Consider the following 20,332-nt stretch of genomic DNA (forward strand, 5'->3'; position numbering starts at 1 on the left):
ATTGAAATTACTTAATGATTGTGGCACACAAACTCAGTTTAAAAACAAACACACAAACAAATTTAAATCATGAACAAAAATACATCTAAATCCATCAAGTAATTTTGCAATATTATGCATTTCTTCTTCTTTGTTTGATTAGATGAACAAAACGAGAAAAAGAAGAACATGATGAGAAGTTTTGAGAAGTTTTTTCTTCTTGTTTCTTCTTTTTTTTAATTCCTCTCAAGAGAGTCAAACAAGAAGAATTATGACGAAATAAAATAAGAAGAAGATGATGAAAAAGTAAAAAATGAAAAAGAAGAAGAAGAAGAAGCAGTAGAAGGTGAGGAGGAAGAATTTTGAATTATGCAGAATAATGAGACCAAATGAACCTTAATTCACTCAAAAATGAACTGAAATTATATTCATAATGAACAAAAAATTATATTAAGAATGAACAAAAAAGTGAATCATGAATAAAAATGCATCCAAATTCATCAAGTGATTTTGCAGTATTATGTGTTTCTTCTTCTTTACTTGATTAGATGAACAAGACAAGAAGAAGAACATGATGAGGAATTTTGAGGAATTTTATTCTTATTTTTTTGTTTGATTTTTTTCTCTTTTTTTTTTTGGTTTTATTCCTCTCAATAGACTGAAACAAGAAGAATTATGACAAAATGAAATAAGAAGAAAAAGAAGAGAAAGAGTTTTGAAATTTATAGAATAACGGGACCAAATGAATCTTAATTCATTTTGAAATGAACCAAAATTATATTTAAAATAAATCAAAAATTAAATTTAGAAATAACGACAATAACGATAACGACGATAACGATAATGATGGTGACGATGATGATGATGATAATAATGGAGAAGAATGATAAAAAGGTAGGAGGAGGAAAAGAAAGAGGAGGAGAAATATAAGGAAGTGACGATGATAATAAAAGTGAAAGAAGAAAAAAAAGTACAAATTTAAAATACTTAAATGAACTTGCATACTAAAATTATTTAGATGTGGAGAATAATTATGAACGAATGAATTAATCGTTAGCCAGTAGTATTCTATAAATTATATATATTGCTATTTACAAGGAAGTATGCTACTTACAATTAAACGTTGTAATTAAATTGGAATCGATGTAACAAAATAAGATTCTCCATTTGTTATTAACTTATTATCATAACCTTTTTCTTGTCGCAGATAGCACCATATTTTTCCACAAAGCTCAAATACCAGTATATGTTTTATTCTCAGTTTCTAATATTTGGATTCGCTATCTTCTAATTTTGACTACGAGAAAACAAGTCACATGCATCTCCCAACTTTTGAAAATCCGAAAACGACCACTACCATTCCATCATGCTGCTGTCTAATTAAGGATATTTATTATCAAAATAAAGGTGGTTTTATTACAAAACGACATCAACTCTAATTTGAGGTGTATCGTTTTATGCACACTTGTTGCCTTCTTGGTATTTACTATTTAGAGTGTCTTTAAAATAACTTTTAAAATATAATTTTTTTTAACATTTTTAATAGAATATTTTTATTATAAATAACTATTTTATGTTTGAATACACAATATTAAAAAATTTATGATAAAATGCTTAGTTTTTATCTTTTGATCTAAAGAATTTTTTTCAAAACCTACATTCATACACTTTAAAATATTATAAACACATCTAGAGCAATAAATAAATATTATAAACGATCCAAGATCGAAAAATAAATATAATAAATAGCCCTCGGATTGAACCATTAGCTCTGCATTGAAGGGGAAAAAATGTTAAAAGTAGTACCGATAAACTTTCGTAATAACTAATAAAGGCTTTTTGCAAAATAATTTAATATTTTGTTAATGTTTATTCAATAGAGGCAGCAATGTGCCATAGAATTACTTTTAGAAGAATATTAAGGAGTCAAATAGGAGATCTTAAAATTAAGGTTTAATTATTTTGTAAATTTTTATAATTTTATCGAAATTTTCTTAGATTTTTATATTTTTTAATTAAATTTTTATGTTATATAATTTTTTAATTTAATTTCTATAAATGTTAAACGTTTAAAAAATATTAATAAATTATAAATTTACTTATTTATTCATGTCTTTCACATATAATGAATTTATATGAACTGAAATATCTTTTTTTTCATTTTTTTTCTTTTATTTTTTTTTTACTCTTCTAACAAAAAATTTTGTACTTCTTTTTTACTAATTAAAAAGTAAAATTGAAGAATTAGATAATTTCATAGTGGTGTATAAACTCCATTTCACTTTCAAAAACCAACAAGACTCTGGAAATAGACTTTATCATTGTCTTTCTCTACCTGCTTAGAAAAAGAACAAATCTTTTATAAAATTTTCAACACAAATCAAACTATAGCCACCTTTACACCAGCATAAAAGGGCAAATGATATTTTTCTTGACCTATCAAAATTACATTACAAATAATAATATACAAAACCAGTCACTTTTATTTTCTTGATAATTGGTAATTAAATACTAGATATCACGTCATGAACATAATTTTCATTGTTTTAATTAATTAATTATTTTTCTTTTTCAATATCAGTTCTATCATTTATCTTTTCAAAATCTCTAATAGCAAGATTATATACTAAATTGTCAATCGGATATGAGTTATCACTTATCATCATACAAAACTTCAATTTGATATACAAATTTTAATATTTGTAAGAAAGTGAATTATATGGTAAAGATATAAGTTTATAGATTTTTTTAATAGTATAAAAGAGAGATTAATAAAGATAGAACCTATATTTTGAATAATAATAAAATAATAAAAAATAACTATAAAAAAAATTATACTCTCTGTACCACTCAAATCTATGCAGTAAGGTGCTCCTTGTAAAAAAGACCACACTTTTCAATAAAGAAACTATTCAACTATGCAGCAACATTCAAAAGAAAGTATAGAGATTCTAACAATGAAAATATTCATTTTTTTAATAAAATATTCTATTATTTTAAATATTTTTATCGTAATAAAAATTAAATTAAAAAAAATTATATGATATAGAGATTCAATTAAAAAATATATAAAAATTTAATTAAAAATTTGATAAAATTATAAAAATTTATATAATAATTAAATCTAAAATTAAATTAAATAGGTAATAAATAAATATGTTTAGACGATATTATATTAATATTAATACTTGTTTATTAGCCAGAAACAATAGATTCTTAGACATAATTCTTTAACAGAATGGATAATAATTATCTCTTAATTATGAATTCCATCAAAATATCTTTCACATATATTATTATGAAGATTACATACATCATTACCCAATGAATGCACACTATTATAGTTACGAAGTTCCTTCATCAAGTATTTTTTTTCTTATAAGATATAAATTTTAGTTTCTTTACAATTATAAAACAAAAATGTTTGAAAACAATAAAAATCAATTCAAATTATTAAAGTTATTTTATTTTATATTCATTAATTATTACAAAAATAAATATATATAACATTAAATATAATAAATATATAATTATAAACATTACTATTAAATTAAATAAAATAATTTTGAACCGTATAAAAAACATAAAAATTTACGTAATATCATATAATTTTTATTGTTTATAAATAAATCAATTTATGAACTTTTTGACAATTTCTTTTAAATAGAATTGGACAAATTTTTTCTTATGGAGTTATATCATTGCTCACAGATGACGTGTATGAGAAAAAGAATGACTACCTAAAACATATGTTCATGAACATCATGTTTGATTTTCACATCCAAACATGGCGCCGTACATAGCAGAACAATCAATGTGAACAATGTTTGTTGGAAAGTAAGTTAGGTCAAGAGAGATGAGGTTCATTTCATTCACAAATTAGTAATAGATATTAATTGGTAATAGAATAATTTATTTTTTATAGATTGATTTGTACAGAAATTATTTTTAATATAGAGATAAAAATTATATTTTGATTGAATATTAATATTTAAAATATATTATAATATTATAGAAGTATAAAAAAGATGTAATGATGATATCTATTTAATATTTTATATTTTATATTTTTGAATAATGTGTAAACAATGTGAATTAATAGGATTAAAAAAATAAATTTAATTAATAGCATTAAATTAAAGTATAGTGTATTTTTATTTGATTGATGATTATTCATATTGTTCAAAATAATCATTATTAAAATCAATCATTATATAATTTATATTATAATATATATTTTTATACTAATAATTAATTTTAATATATACCTAATAGAGTTTAACATAAATAATATAACATTAGAAGCATAGAGAGAGAAAGATAAAGAAGTATAAAAACTTGATGCTACACTCCTTTTATGGTTTGTGTTTGTGCTACCATTTTTGAGTCTCCTTTACTCCACCACACGCTCCACAATAACAACACCACCTCTCTCTTTCTCTTCTCCTTTTGAGGGTGGTGGGTGGCTTAGTGGGGGCAACTTAATATATTGCATTTTGACTTTATAGCCCCTCAACTTAATCATTTTCCTCCTCTAACTTTTATTTATTTACAAATAAAGGTACCTTTTTTAATCTCCCTTAACATCGATGTTAAATACCTATGCTATGATTATCAACATCACAAACCATCGCATTATATTCAACAAAAATAAAAGCTAAAACTACACTCTCTAGTTACACTATCATTTTCTCTTCACTTTGTGGTGTCTCTTTTCATAAAGGATCTTGGTCGCTCTCTCAGATTTGGCCATTTTGAAGAGTAATGGCAGGAGGAGGAGGAGGAGGAGGAGGAAAATCAGATGAGCCACAACCACATCCACCCAAGGATCAGTTACCAAATATCTCTTACTGCATTACTAGTCCACCTCCATGGCGTGAGTCTTTTTATTTTTTATTTAGATTCAAAAGAATAAAAAGCTCTTTCTTTTTCAGTTCCCAGAATATCCCATATTAGTTCTTTTTTGACTGAGTAAAAAATCAGCTCACTTTAAAGCTGTTTCATGTTAAAGAAAAAGAGAAAGAAAGGACAAACTTCAAACTTCTGGGTTGTTTAATTCATGAGTCCCTGATTTTTCACCAACTCTTTTATTATTATTTCTTAAAAACAAAAAATATTTTTGGTTTTGCATTTGGGGAACTTGGATACTTCATATTTTTATGCCAGTCGAAGCATGTTTAAAGTTGTGTATGTCTGTGTGACTGTGTGCTCTTTCTTTTTTTTATTTTAAAAATTTATTTTCACATTATTTTTTATCTTAATACTACATTCATGTTTGAGGTTCTTCGCAGTTGTTTCCAGATCCAGATTTGGTAACAAAAATTTTGATTCGCTGCTTTCAAATTTAGGCCCTTTATCTAAATTTTCATTTTTTTTAGGACATATTGCTATAATTGTTGCTTCTATATTTTCTTCAAATAAAAGGAATAATGATTTTTTTTAAGAGAAACAAAATCTATATTATTCATATTGTTGGATTTAGGTACATTTAAGAACAGCAGTACAGCACCGACACTATACAGTGAACTATTGAACAAAGTAGTCAAGTTAATCATTTATAAATTTTAGTGTGTTTTAAACATAAGGTAATTTAATTGCTGTAATTAAATTTCTTTTAATTTTAAATTGTGTTTGCTTGACATAGTTAGAATATTTTTAAAAGGTTGTTACTTTTATGAAGACATCTTCATGTGAAAATAATCTTGCAAGCAGTTAGATGGTTCAGTCAAATATGTCAAACTATCTAACGGTTCATAATATTATCTTCACACAGAGATATCGAAGTAGCCACCAAAAATGCTTTGTTTGCAAAATATTTTTGGATTACTTTTATTCATAAAATATGTAGTTAATTACTGTGCAGTTACAATTTTAAGAATCTCTTTGCCATGGGATTTCAATTTGTTTTTGTGTTCTTTTTATTCTTAAACTAATTTGATGAGAAATTTTGGTGACATTATGATGCAGCTGAGGCCATACTTCTTGGTTTTCAACATTTTCTTGTAATGCTTGGAACAACTGTGCTTATTCCTACTGCTCTTGTCCCTCAAATGGGAGGTGGCAATGTAAGTGATAATTGAGTATACAGCAATTTTTATTTAATGTGGAATATTATTGACTATACTATACAGTCATAAGGTTTGATACTACATTCTCATTGTAGCCAAAAGTTATGTGAAAAAAAAGATTCATTGTTCTACTTTGTGCAGGAGGAGAAGGCAAAAGTGATCCAAACATTACTATTTGTAGCTGGTATTAACACATTGTTGCAAACACTGTTTGGAACTCGACTACCTGCAGTCATAGGAGGATCTTATACCTTTGTTCCGACCACAATCTCGATTATTCTTGCCGGTCGATTCAGTGGTGAACCAGATCCCATAGAGGTCTTGTGTGATCAAAACTAAAATGTTTCACTCTTTTTTATTTTTTTCCCTTTTTTCTAAGCTCTCATGAAGATTTTAATTACTAACTCTGGTCCAAAATAAGTGTCCATTGAGAAAGAAATTAGGCAGCACTAATTAAAATTTTCCACTAGTAAAACTATTAAGAGCATATGATTATAAGGAAAAGATTTTTTTTTTTGTTTGAATTGTAATAATTTTGCCAATTTAACTTCAACTATCAAATGTTAAATAATAATATAATCAATCATTTTATATCCGTATTTGTAATTATACCACTTAAAATAGCTTTTTCTCACATTCCAAATATAATAAATTATCTTAAAACTACTTTTCAGCTAAAGTATCAAACATACATAAATGGATTATTACATAATTAATAATCATTTTAAAAAGGCATTATACAAATAAAAATTTTTGACATAAGTTTAAATTTTTAGCCTTTGAGAGGATAAGTGGGAAAATAATATCAATAGAGAAGAGTTAATGAGAATGACTTTTTACAGTCAATCTAATTTATCTATAATCAAGATATTGTTAAACTCAACAACCATGTTGGACGTGCACTAAAATTAGCTACCATTATGGAATACACATTAAAAAAGTAGTTAAACTACATATATATTTATACACAAATATATGATGGCTGATTTTTTGTGTGCACAAAGTATTTTTGTAAACCTAATTATTGTAGGTAATTAATTTTGGACACATATCTGTAGTACTTTGTCATGAAATGAGACTTAAACTGGATGGAGACTACTGTGTTGCTACTTGCTTGTTAATTGTTATTCTATTATGCATATTTTGTTTCTATGTTATGCTTTTTGCTAACAAGTATCCTAAGCGCTCTAGCTGGGTTACCTGTTTTGAATAGTTTTCCTAACTTATATACATGTTTTGTTTGTTTGTTTGTTTGTTTTTTTATTACAATAATTGGAAAGTTAGAAGCTTGCTATGCTTAATTTGATTGTAAACAGATGAATATCAATTCAATTCAAGCACTAAAGAAAGACATGGGATTTTATGCTGATTTGATTGGAACTGTTTGATCACATTTTTCTGTTTGGTTTGCTTATTTATGTAATCAGAAATTCAAGAGAATAATGCGGGCAATCCAGGGTGCTCTTATTGTTGCTTCAACACTTCAAATAGTACTAGGCTTTAGTGGCCTCTGGCGTAACGTTGCGAGGTTGGTCTCTGTTCTTTGTAAACAGCTGCAATGTATTTTCTTTATCTTTATGTTTATGGCTTTAACATCTCTGAGCTAAAATGCAACCCATATTTTAAGAATTCCCTTTTCATTTTCCATTGTTTCATGACATGATGTTTCTAGTACTATTGAAAAGATTAAAGAACGTATTATTCTTGTGAATCGGTACAATGTTACCATGTGATGTAACTTATTTTGACTAGGTTCTTAAGTCCTCTTTCGGCTGTTCCTTTGGTATCTCTGGTTGGTTTCGGCTTGTACGAGTTAGGATTTCCTGGGGTAAGTCTTTTGATTCAGATTTAAAATGATCATGTTCACGACGAGTTCTAGAAAGTCTCAACATTGATGTGTCTTTGGATTTAGGTTGCTAAATGTGTTGAGATTGGACTGCCAGAACTTGTATTGCTAGTATTTGTCTCACAGGTATAGTTCCTCGAATTTTCATACACTCATTATCGAGCATTACGATCTTAGTTACTTCAGTTCTCTTGAATTTATATTTTCCTAGCATGATGGTTTCTACAAGTCCAAATTTGTTGTTAACTAGTGGCTATTGTGCAGTATGTGCCCCATGTGTTAGGTTCCGGGAAGCATATCTTCGACCGTTTCGCAGTCATTTTTACAGTTGTAATTGTGTGGGTATATGCTCATATACTCACCGTCGGAGGGGCCTATAACAATGCCGCACCCAAAACACAGTTGTCCTGCCGCACCGACCGTGCTGGACTTATTAATGCAGCTCCTTGGTTAGTTGTTTGATTTCCTTTAACTTTATCACTTAATTGTATTTTTTATATGTGGAAACTATGTCATTATTAAACGGTTTTTATATTAATCTCATGGTATATAAGTCTAAATTATCAGCATTTGGATGAGACAAATCCGATTGAAAATATATGCATGGGTACTAACTTTAAAACTTAGTTATTTAATGCCAACAGAGCCTTAATTTTATTCATTCAACAGTTTTCTCCTTTTCCAGATTCATATTCTTATATTCTAGAAAGGTTTATGAAAGTGGATATATGTGATGTGTAATTCTTAAATCTTTTGGGGGTACTTACTAAACTTTGAAGCAAGGGCAGAAATATATATTTGATATCCTCAACATAGATTTCTGATGGATTTTGAGTTTGCAGGATAAGAGTTCCATATCCCTTCCAATGGGGAGCACCTTCGTTTGATGCAGGAGAAGCCTTTGCCATGATGATGGCCGCTTTCGTTGCTCTTGTAGAGGTAATTATGTTCTTTAATCTAGAATTCCGAAATGGTGTTTATAAGAAAAGAAAATAGGACAAACATTTTGCTGGTGACAAAGGGCAGCCTAGTCTCTCCCTCCATAATTTCCCTACTTTCCTTTTCTCAGTTCATCATCTTGTACACAATATATGTGCCACAGTACCATAAGACATAGTACACATAATGCAATACATTCAGGTACGGGTATGCAGTACGCGGTACTTGACATGTGAAACATATTAGGTGGAAAGTATATTTATAACATACCAATTAGTTGAATTGGTGAATTCATGTAACTATGCCATAAGACTCTGCCTTATTCGTTTTTCCCCTTCGGTGTCTATGGTTGTGTGGAATTTCCTTCTAATGTATGCATGTCACCCTTGGGAGGCATTAGGTAACTGTCTCAACACATAAAGTAAGAAGTGCATAGACATTGGGGTCAGAAACCTGTTGTCAATATTGCTGCTAGCTTGTTACTATCATTTGTACCAATTCAATTTAGTAGCCAGTCCTTCCCAAAAAGTGACAAATATAGTAGCTTCCTGTGACCAAAGAGTTTTTAATTTTATTTATTTTGAGTCTAATTTTGATGCACTGACAGTGTAAAACAGTCGTTCAATCACATTAGATACAAAATTGTTTTACACCGACAATGCATCAAAACCTAAATTCTTTTTTTTTTATAGGTAGTCCTAATAATTTTTTCTTATATTTGTCTTGCATCTCAGCTAACACTAGCCAATTCTCTATTTTTTTTTTTTTTAAATAGAAGTGTTAGCTCCTAATATATTTTGTTTTCTTTTAAAAACTAATGGAAACAATTATAACCATTTCTCAAATTTATAATTCTGTAAAATGACAAAGTGTACACACACTGCACGAAAAATTAATATCAGTATTGTCGTGCTGTGTGTAAGCTTTAGAATTAATGCAGTTGGTGATGTGCATTTTCAAGTTAAATTTGCTACTGACATGTTTTTTGTTCCTTACAAGTAGTCCAGTGGAGCTTTTATTGCTGTATATAGGTATGCCAGTGCAACTCCTTTACCTCCCTCTATTCTCAGTAGGGGTATCGGCTGGCAGGTATAAACATTTAAATATTTGGAAAACAAATTAAATTTCTTGAATTTATAAAATAATAATACTAATTTGCATCTTCTATCTGCTTACAGGGAGTTGGCATTCTGTTATCGGGGTTGTTCGGAACTGTGAATGGATCCTCAGTATCTGTGTAAGATTTAATAGTTCTACTTGTATTGGATACTCTACCTAACGGTCATTGTCGATGAAAGGAATTCATATGTTTTCTTTCCACAGAGAAAATGCAGGCCTTTTGGCTTTGACCAAAGTTGGAAGCAGAAGAGTTGTGCAAATATCTGCCGGATTTATGATTTTCTTTTCAATACTTGGTGAGTTGATGAACCATGAAAAATGTGAATGCATTTTCTTCTGTTGTTAACACTGCTGACTTTTCCTTTCCCTTTTAGGGAAATTTGGAGCGGTTTTCGCATCGATCCCGCCTCCCATTGTTGCTGCTCTTTACTGCTTGTTCTTTGCTTATGTCGGTAAGTTCGTATTTTGATTATTTCAACAAACAGCATAATAATGTAATTTTTTAAAAGTTTGTGTTAATATATATATTTTTTTATCAATTTTAGGTGCTGGGGGTATAAGTTTCCTTCAGTTCTGCAATCTCAACAGTTTTAGGACAAAGTTCATACTAGGCTTCTCTGTGTTCCTTGGCTTGTCAGTGCCTCAGTACTTCAATGAGTACACAGCAATTAATGGTTTTGGACCAGTCCACACTGGTGCCAGATGGGTATGCATAACATTCATACATAGTAATATTGGGAAAATGCAATTAAGTCACCCAAACTTCTAACCCCCTAAACAATTTAAAATGTGCAATTCGATGCGGTGAAGACTTGACAATACCTTTTGTTAACTGTCCTTTCTAAGGGTACTTTTGGAAGAAAAGTTAACAAGATATTTTTTTTTTTTTTGGTTTCCCACGGTATCCCCCAACCCGGCAGGTCAAGGACTAATCCGTCGCGGTACTGAGCTCCATTTAAGGGTTTGCCGCTGCACAATGGGTTTCCCAAATAATAATATTTACTCCATCCGTTCCAAAATATCCGTTACTTTGAAATTTTGATACATTAGAAATTAAATTCAATGTGTTTACATCAAAATTCCAAAGTGACCGATATTTTGTTTTATGTTATTTGAACACTAAAATTAGTCATTATAATCAATCACTAATGTATGTATATAAATACATATGGTTTAATTTATTTTTAATATATATTTGTATTTTATATTTGTATAATTTGAAGAGTCAAATTACACATTTCGAAAGTTCAAAGAGTAGAATATTTGTTTTTTAACCTAGCTTGTAACAAAAGCATCTTTGTTTTTTAAGTGATCTTTTCTTTTTAAAGATCTTTTGAAAAAGTAAAAGTAATTTGATTAGATATTTCATGTAAAAATATTTTTTTATGTATCAATTATGTTTGGATATAATAAAATAAAAATATTTTTTTTGTTTATTTACTATGTTAAAATATCTTTTTTTCTAAAGCAAAAAAGATTTATGCAAATTGTAGCTTTTGAGAAAAAAAAGTTTTCTTTTAACTTTTCTAGTACTTTTACTTAAAAAAAAATTGTCAAACACATAAAAAAGGAGATTTTTTTAACAACTTAATGGTAGCAAAGATGCTAAGATGAAGGAGCTGTTAATAATTATGCTATGTTGAGTTGCAGTAATAACATTTTATGTACCTTTTGGCAGTTCAATGATATAATAAATGTGCCATTCCAATCAAAGCCATTTGTTGCGGGTGTTGTGGCATATTTCCTAGACAACACACTACACAAGAGAGACGGTGCTATAAGAAAAGACAGAGGAAAACATTGGTGGGACAAGTATAGGTCTTTCAAGGGTGACTCAAGAAGTGAGGAGTTTTATTCACTTCCTTTCAATCTAAACAAGTACTTCCCATCTGTTTAATTTGTTTGATTCAAGCTTATTATAACTTGCTCTCTCTCACATTCACCAAAACTCTGCTTGTTTCTCAGATTTCATTGGATCTGATTACAAGCTATAGTCTATATTATTTAATTGTCCCACTTTGTTATAGATTTTTTTTTTTTTTGTAAAACGTTCTATTTTTGTTGCTGGTGTTTTTATGTATATTCTAGTCAAGAAAATGGATTCATGTAGTAATGTTCATCCTTAATTTTATCTCCAATTCTGTCATCATACTGTTATGAATAATCTGATGTCAAAGAGTAATTTTGTATTAGATTAATTAGTTCTTAAAAAAGTAAAATCTATAAATTAGTTCCTAATATTTTAAGGTGAGAAATTAGTCCTTTGTTTAGTGTGCGTGTGTTCTTTTTTATATATATTTTGGTAATGGTAGGGATTCTAAACTCTGAACTGTCTAAATAATGTCTAATTTGTTTAGGATTATACAAAATAAATTAATTTGTTCAAACAATTTGTTGGAAACAAAAATTAATAGATTATTTTAGATATTTATTGGACAGGAAATTATTAGGACAAGCTATGGGTGTGGTATTTTTTTTGGTGTCTTGCTGTGGGCGTTGTATAAATAGTTTCTTACTTTATTTTTAGTAAATTTGTAAATTTTAGAGTAAAGTGATATATTGATAATTAGGTCACGAGAATTTCAACTTCGGATTATTTGATTATTTTAAAGTCCTAATTTATAAAAGTGAAGCCAATTAATTAATGTTAGACACTCACTTGATCATACTGAAATTTTAATTAATATCACTTTGTTATTGAGGATGCTACATCGACACTGCAATGTTCCACATGAATACTGTGTTAATGACAATTAAATTAAGAACAATGGAGATTTATAATTCGTAGATTCATGGATCAATTTGCTTATTTTCAAAGTCAGAAATTATTTAAATGAGTAAGAAATTTCAGGTATCAACTTAGACATCACTCCTACATACTCAAAAAAGCAGAGTTATGTATGGTTGTATCCTAATTAGAAAAATATTCTGCGTATATTTAGCTGCATTTGTTTATGGGTACGTGATACTGAGACAAAGGCACAAAAATAAAAAATTGTGTTTGGCAGATGAGATATGAATAGAAATATATTGTATTCAGAGATATTGAATTAGTATATTTTGTATTCATCCTGATAAAAAAAATATAAAAATACTAATAAGAGATACAATTTATTTTTTATTTTTCTTTTTATCATTCTTATAAATTTTTTATAATTATATTTTTTATTGTTATATTTTTTTAAATTTTTTAAATAAAAAAATAAAAATAAATAAAACTTTTATAATTTATTTTAATTTATTACCAAACAAAATATAAAACTAATTTTTATGTTTTTATTTTTTATATCTTATTATCAATCTCTTGTTTTATCCTATTCTAATGAAACGAGGCTTTTTAGAATGTAAAGTGGTCCATGCACAGTCGTGCCTTCCCCATTTAATTTCATATTGAATGTGAAAGCGAGATTCACCACCTCCTTTTATTATCTATATCATATTTTCATGCTTGTTGCTTTCATGTCATAGTAATTATAAATACTAGCATGCATACTGGATTAACTTTCAAGCAATCTATGTTATTGCAAGTAGCAATAGGCAGAATATACACAGCTCATATAGAATAAATGTTTAACAACCCTGTATTTTAATTTATATTATTTAGTTGAAATTTCTCCCACTAGCTATACCTTTACAATCTTTGATCTTATACATATATTTTTTCATTTTGCCGTGTTTTCTGTTTTTTTTTGAATTTTTTACAAAAATCTAAAAGCATTAAACACTAGAAAACCATCAAACCTAAACAAATAACTTCAAATAATGAAAAAATAGAACTTATTGTTCCCAAATATAAATTTATTTCGGTTGTTCAAAATTTACTTCCACGATTATATTGATCAAATATAACTTTACAAATGCTCCATAGATAGAAATTAGAGATAATACTTTCCAAAACTTGTCCGTAAGTCTTAATTTAGTTTTTAAAATTTTAATTATTACATTTATTTTAGCTGCTAATGTGAGTTACCTTTGTAAAATTTAAAAATTAAATAGAGGCGCTTGAAACATTATGAACTAATATATATTGAAGATTATATATTTCATATATTATCATGTATTTGTGTATATTTATGTATACTTCATATATTATCTCATTTATATATATATTCATATATTGTTTAGCAATGATGAACTATATACTAAAATAATAAAAATTTTATAGCAAAATAATCAAACTATTCATACTAAGATAATCAAACATTGTATAAAGGCAAAAAAATAATATTCTATTCACATTTTAAATATTGATATATTTAATTAATGATTTTAATTAAATATGTTTATATTCTATTGACATTTTAAATTTATTTTTTAATTTAAATAACTCATCCATAATTTAATATTTAAGCAGTACTCCAACTTTTTAAAATAAATTTAAACTATACTTCAAAATTTTTATCAATAACAAAATACAATATTCAAAATTTTTAAAATATAGTATATAATTCTATTCACATGAAGGGAACTATTATAAAGTATGTAAAACAATGTAGAGTATGTCAGTAGACCAAGATGTATGAATGAGAAGATGCAACCATAGATTTTAATTTATTGGTGGGCTTTAGAAGACAACAGGTAAGGATATTATTATGGTATAATTATATATAGTCATTTCTTTGCTCTATCTCATCCCTATCAAAGATAGCAGAAAAAAATAGACTCAATAACACAATTAGGATAACTTTACTAATAATTAATCATAGTTATAAATAAATATAGTAAGAATATAATTACAATAAAAATTTTAGTGATTGATTCCTTTCTTTTCTAGTCTTAATTAGAATTTTATCTGCTCTCCTTTTGTTCTATTGGCACTTATTAATTGAAATTTTTTTTGTTATTTTTTTATCTCTTAAATTCTTGTTCTTTATATTGATGGAAGTACTCCTATAACCGATATTATATATTTGTATTCTAAAAATTTTAGAATTATACTATATTTTATTATTGAATAAAAAATTTTAAATACTATTTAAATATATTAATTATTTTTTTTAAATAGTCACAAAAAAAAATTATTCTTAACCAATATGGATTAATATGCTCTTTGTTGCTACTTTATCCCCACCAGCAGTTTCAATTATGGTCCTTTTCCCTTTTTTGTTTGGCCAAAATCTCCCAACCATTAGATACAAACCTGCGACTAAAACTGCATGGAGTACACCAGAGTCATGCGCATTCATGCTGTAACTTGTAGCATCTTTAGGAATAAAACCACTTCGAATGAGTTCTGTCTAAAATTGCCTTCGCATGCCAAATAATATATGCATAGCAGACGAAGAAACAAAATACTAAGAACAAAAACGGGCTTCTAGACCCGTATTCTTTGCATTACTCTAGCATTCAAATGCAGCTACAAAAAATGGTACGAAGGAAAATCGCAACGCAAGAATAAATCGTATTAACTTGTTGCGATTCATGATATATACTCCTCTTTGTAAATCGTATTAGCCTCGTTCGTTTTACTTTTATTTCTCACTCGTGTATAAATCGAATTTACCTCATTCGATTTACTCTATCAAAATTTTAGCTCAAAACTAAGTATTCTCTTTTCTAAACTACTAAATGGAAGTGACTTTAATTTATACGTTTTTTTTTTAGCATAAATCGAATTTGACTTATTCGATTTATGTGTAAATTGACAAATCAAATTTAATTGATTCGATTTAAATAAATTCAAGTAGAACATACTTATAACCAAATTAGAATCTTAGACATTTTATGTAATTTTTGTTTGCCAATTATTTTATTAAAGTAAATTACTCTAGCTTTATACTTTAATTTTATTCATAATTTAACTATAAATATAAATTTAATTTGAATATATTATTTATAAAATTTAATTTTTTTTCAAAATTAAAATTTTATTCCATCAAAAAAAGGGATACAAAGGTCCAATTTTGGGACAAAGAGAGAGAGAAATGGGACTTCTTAATCCCCATTTGGGGTAAACGAACAAAATCTAAAGAAAGATTACATTTCAAAAAAGAGGCGTGTGGCTTGCTGTTTCGAGTTCATGGAGGAGTCGAAGTGAGACTGATGCTATATTGTCTCGCAAGTGTCCTCATATTCAAAAATCCACTTATTTGTACTTTTCCATATGTTCCATGCTACAATTGCAAGGAGGCACAGCGGTTGTTGCTAATTATATTGCCGCCTTTTGAGTTCATCTCTTGCTGCTAGCCAAGTTTTGAAGAAGATATCGTGGTTATTTTTTAGTTCTAAAATTTTCAATTGCTCTTTCTCCCAAACTAATTTTGCTTTTGGACATGAGAATAAATAATTAGAGACTAATTCTTCTTGGCCACAATTCTTGGGTAGAGCGGTGAGAAAGTAGGGAATCGGTGATGGATTACCCCCATGGCCGGCAGTTTTTCGTGCAAGGCTCATTAGAGGAAGAATTTGATCTTAGATGAGATTTTGAGTTTCAACATCTCCTTCCACATACTCTATTTATTCGGATTTGTTTAAGTTTACCTTTTAGCCGCTAAACCCCTCATACTCTTCCAACACATTTAGGATTTGGCAACAACATTCATCAAGGCCTTGCAGAATAGGATAGAATCATCCGCAAAAAAGAGGTGATTGATTATAGGACTTCTTCGATTGATTTGAATCCCTTCAATAGCTCTATTGTGCTTTGCCTTATGTAGCAAGGAGAATCCTTCTACACATGAAAGAAAAAGCTATGGGAATAGAGAGTCACCCTGGCAGATAACTCTACTTGGTCTAAAAAAACCAAAAAATTATCGTTTCACAACAATAGAGTAAAAAACAGTCATAGTCACTTTGGTTTTGACTTACCAATTTATTCATGATTCCTTGTGATGGAACTGCTAGAACTTGAGAAGCGGGTTGGATCAAGTTGAATTCAAAAGTGAACTTTTTTTGCTCTATTTTTTGCAGAAGCTGATTATGTAAGAGATTTTTTTTTCTTTTTGTCTCTAAACCAGAAGTAAACAGAGAAGGAAGAAGAGAATGAGACCAGCATGTATCCTGATTTGGTTTTCTAGTGCCATGAAACCTATATCCAGTCTCCACCATAACCATGGTAAAATTTTCACTGTAATCAACTAGATTACATATATCAATATCAAAAATTACAACCTAATGCATCTAATAACAACCACTAAGCTTCTATCTAAGCCTAGTCACCACCAAGTACTGTCCCAACTTAACAAAGGAGAACCCACTGATTCAATCAGCCACCAAGTGCTATCCCAACTTGGCAAGGAAAACAAAACTTTAGTTCAACTAATACAATTACACAGAAAATTTATTGGCCTTTTTAGGAATCTCTCTTGCGTCTTCTCTCGTAGCTTTTTCATTTTTTACTCACAATAACAAGCCTTTTTTTCAATTACAGAAAGATATCATTAGATAGCCATAACACTGAAATTTTAAATGAAGTACAGATTGAAGGAAAATATTTCAGCTTAAGTGTATGAGATGATGCTCAAATTTCACTCCTTTTTTCTTGTCTTCAGTTGATGTTGTGAGGACAACTTTATAGTATGAAGCTTGTAGTGCAAATTTCATCACTGTCTTTTCAATTTTTTTGTTAATTTTTTCTGTTGCAGCTGTCATCCTTGGCATGCAATGCTTTTTCATTTTGCTCCACTACCTCTGTTTGTTCGAAGAGCTGCTTGACGTGAGCCAAATGTTGGTCTAGAATTTTTCTTCTCAATAAAAGAATTACTTCGTTGTAAGTATAGTTCCAAACTGACAGTTAACTCGAATCCAAGTTTAATTTGTTTGTCACGAGTGTAAACCAATAAAAACTGAGAGTATTTAAACCTCAGATCGTCTCTCAAAGAAATTACAGTGGGGTATGCATGTTATCGATTATGAGTATACGGGGGTAGTTTACAGATAAAGAGGGGAGAAAGTAAAACTAACAACTAAAGAAGGTATGCTAAGAGACACTCCTAGAAAGGATTGGTAATTAAGGATTCCCTTTCAAATTATTGACCACGAACATGGTAATTATCCAGAATTAATCCCATTTAGTCATCTTCCAACATCAATAGAAAGTCAATTGGGCATAGTCAGTCTTAATTCGTAGGTCTTACTCATTAATGGAAACAAGAACAACTAACAATTATAAATCCCCAATCAATATCGGACATCAAAAATATCGAGGTCACCTAAACTACTCAATTCCAAGTCAAGAGGGTAGAAACCTACTCTAAAACTAAAAGAAACATTTCTACAAACACTTGAAAAACATAAAATAAAGGCACGATAAAATTGCAATGATAATAAAATCTAAAACTACCAAATACAAAATAATAATAGCAACTCAATTAAACATCAATAAACATAAAAACATCAAATTGCATTAATAAAAATCAAAATAAACAAGAAGTCATAAACATAAAAGTGATCAAATAAAAGAAACAACATGTAAACCTAAGAGAATAGAGATGTAATAACAAGAAATTGTCAAGAAAACTAAATCAAACAAATATCAAAACCTAAATCTAAGATGAAATTAAGTTAAATCTACCCTAATTCTAGAGAGAAGAGAGAGCTTCTCTCTCTAGAATATAACCTAAAATATGCTCTAAAACTAAACCTAATTGCTCTCCCCTTGTTCCTTCTTGAATTTGGCCTCAAATACTTCAGAAATGAATTGGATTTGGGCTTGAAGGAGTCCAAAAATCTCCAGCCACATTTTCTTTAAATGAGTCACGTGCTTTGTGTCATGTGTACATGCTAGGCATGCGTACATGTGACCTGACGAAATCTCCAAAGCACGTGTACGCGCAAGGCATGCGTACGCGTGACCGTGAATCACTCCAAATTCTCATTTTTTCATGAATTCTCCACTTTGCATGATTTTTTGTCACTTCTTCAATCCAATCTCTGCCTTCTAAACCTGAAATCACTAAACAAACATATCAAGGCATCGAATGGAATTAAAGTGAATTAAATTTAGCAAATTAAGAGCCTAAAAAGTATATTTTCACTCTTAAGCACAAATTAGGAGAGATTCACAAAATTATATTATTTTAGTGAATAAATGAAGGAAAAGTTGATAAAATCCACTAAATTCGATACAAGATAAACCAAAAAATTGTAGTTTATGTGGTTTATCACTGCTCTACCACCTCTGTAGTCTTTGAAATTTCTCCACTACCTCTATAGTTCTTGCATGTTGCATTTCTCTACCAACTTCTGAATTTTGATCCTCTATTATTCTTAGTGTAGTATTGTTGTCCTTGTTTTTGTTGTTTTCGTAGTTCTCTAACTGTTCTGTAATAATGCTAGATGTCCCACTTCCTTTTTTTTCTTTTATTCCAACCATGAATTGGCTTCTATTATCTTAATGTTGCTCATTTAGGGCATTGGGTTGAGACCTTACTTTTGTGCATTTGAAGCATGATGAAGCAACATGAACTTGGACTAAGAAGTGAAATAATGGGCTTGCATCACTAACACAAACAATAAACCAATTTTAGATTTTTAACCCAGTAAATATTTGTCATCATATTTATACTCCAAAATCAATCTTATCTCAATACATTGTAATCGATGCACCAGAACTTTTGATATGATCTTATAAACAATGGAAAAAACGTTAATGGGTCTCACCTATGCCATATCTGTAGCATTAGAAATTTTAAAAATAAGATAGATATGTGTGTGATTGAATACCTTCAGTAATCTCCCACTTTCAAAGAAACTATTAACAGCCCAAAAGATGTCTATCCCAACAACATCCCAATAAAACTGAAAGAACTTGGCAGTGAATCCATCTTCACCAAGAGCACTCAAAGGATGGATGGAGAAGGCATCCCATTTTACCTCTTTTAATAACACCGGTCTGGTCTAATCTATTAGCTTCCATATTTTATTTCTGCAATTTTGAGACTAAAAACTCTTATGAAAGAATTTGGTGTTCTAATCACCAGCCTTTAATCACTTAATAAATGACATTTTTTATCAATAGCTTTCCTCTTTACAATATGCGTCCTCTAGTTGACAGTTGACTCTCCAAAATGGTGATTTCCATTCCCTCGTTAATACCTGCTGACCTGAGTTCCTCGAGTTTCTTGAGAAGGTCATCAATTCTCTTATGAAAATTAGTTTTGTTCTATTATTGCCATTTAATCAGTTTAGCTTCTAAGCGAGACAATACATAGGAGAACCTTCACATCTTGTGCTCCATGCTTCTATCACTAACTTTTAGAGCTCTTCCACCCCACACTACCATTCTTGGAACTTGAAGCAGCGCTTAGATCGCTCAATTTGGGGATGGAATCTAGCATTAAAGGCGAATAGTCTGGGCCATTTTTGTCAATCTAATAATTGAGATAGATGGGTAGAAATCAGACCATCCCTAATTAGTCAGCACTCTATCCAACTTCTCTGT

General features: G+C 29.0%; 1 protein-coding gene across 2 annotated transcripts; it reads left to right on the forward strand.

Annotated features, from left to right (window-relative positions):
• Positions 1-4,343: 4,343 nt before the first annotated feature.
• LOC112802566 (nucleobase-ascorbate transporter 6) lies at positions 4,344-12,097 on the forward strand. 2 transcript variants are annotated; one of them, XM_072237759.1, is made up of 16 exons: positions 4,344-4,540; positions 4,703-4,855; positions 5,947-6,044; positions 6,189-6,365; positions 7,475-7,575; positions 7,800-7,875; positions 7,960-8,019; positions 8,158-8,342; positions 8,736-8,832; positions 9,835-9,921; positions 10,011-10,069; positions 10,156-10,247; positions 10,326-10,403; positions 10,497-10,657; positions 10,872-10,912; positions 11,630-12,097. In XM_072237759.1, the coding sequence occupies exons 2-15, from the start codon at positions 4,744-4,746 to the stop codon at positions 10,881-10,883; spliced, it is 1,395 nt and encodes a 464-aa protein (XP_072093860.1). In that variant the 5' UTR covers positions 4,344-4,540; positions 4,703-4,743; the 3' UTR covers positions 10,884-10,912; positions 11,630-12,097. The 2 variants fall into 2 exon arrangements, with proteins under 2 accessions (XP_072093860.1, XP_025701615.1); XM_025845830.3 differs by lacking the exon at positions 10,872-10,912.
• The last annotated feature ends 8,235 nt before the right edge of the window (positions 12,098-20,332 follow it).

This window comes from Arachis hypogaea, chromosome 5 (genome assembly GCF_003086295.3).
Source record: "Arachis hypogaea cultivar Tifrunner chromosome 5, arahy.Tifrunner.gnm2.J5K5, whole genome shotgun sequence".
Classification (NCBI taxonomy): domain Eukaryota; kingdom Viridiplantae; phylum Streptophyta; class Magnoliopsida; order Fabales; family Fabaceae; genus Arachis; species Arachis hypogaea.

Excerpts from the sequence above, each read along its gene's own strand:
- LOC112802566 (XM_025845830.3), top strand. The coding sequence starts at position 4,744 with ATGGCAGGAGGAGGAGGAGGAGGAGGAGGAAAATCAGATGAGCCACAA. Across the intron at positions 7,576-7,799 it reads CTCTGGCGTAACGTTGCGAG|GTTCTTAAGTCCTCTTTCGG; the intron begins GTTGGTCTCTGT and ends TATTTTGACTAG. Across the intron at positions 10,404-10,496 it reads CTTGTTCTTTGCTTATGTCG|GTGCTGGGGGTATAAGTTTC; the intron begins GTAAGTTCGTAT and ends TATCAATTTTAG.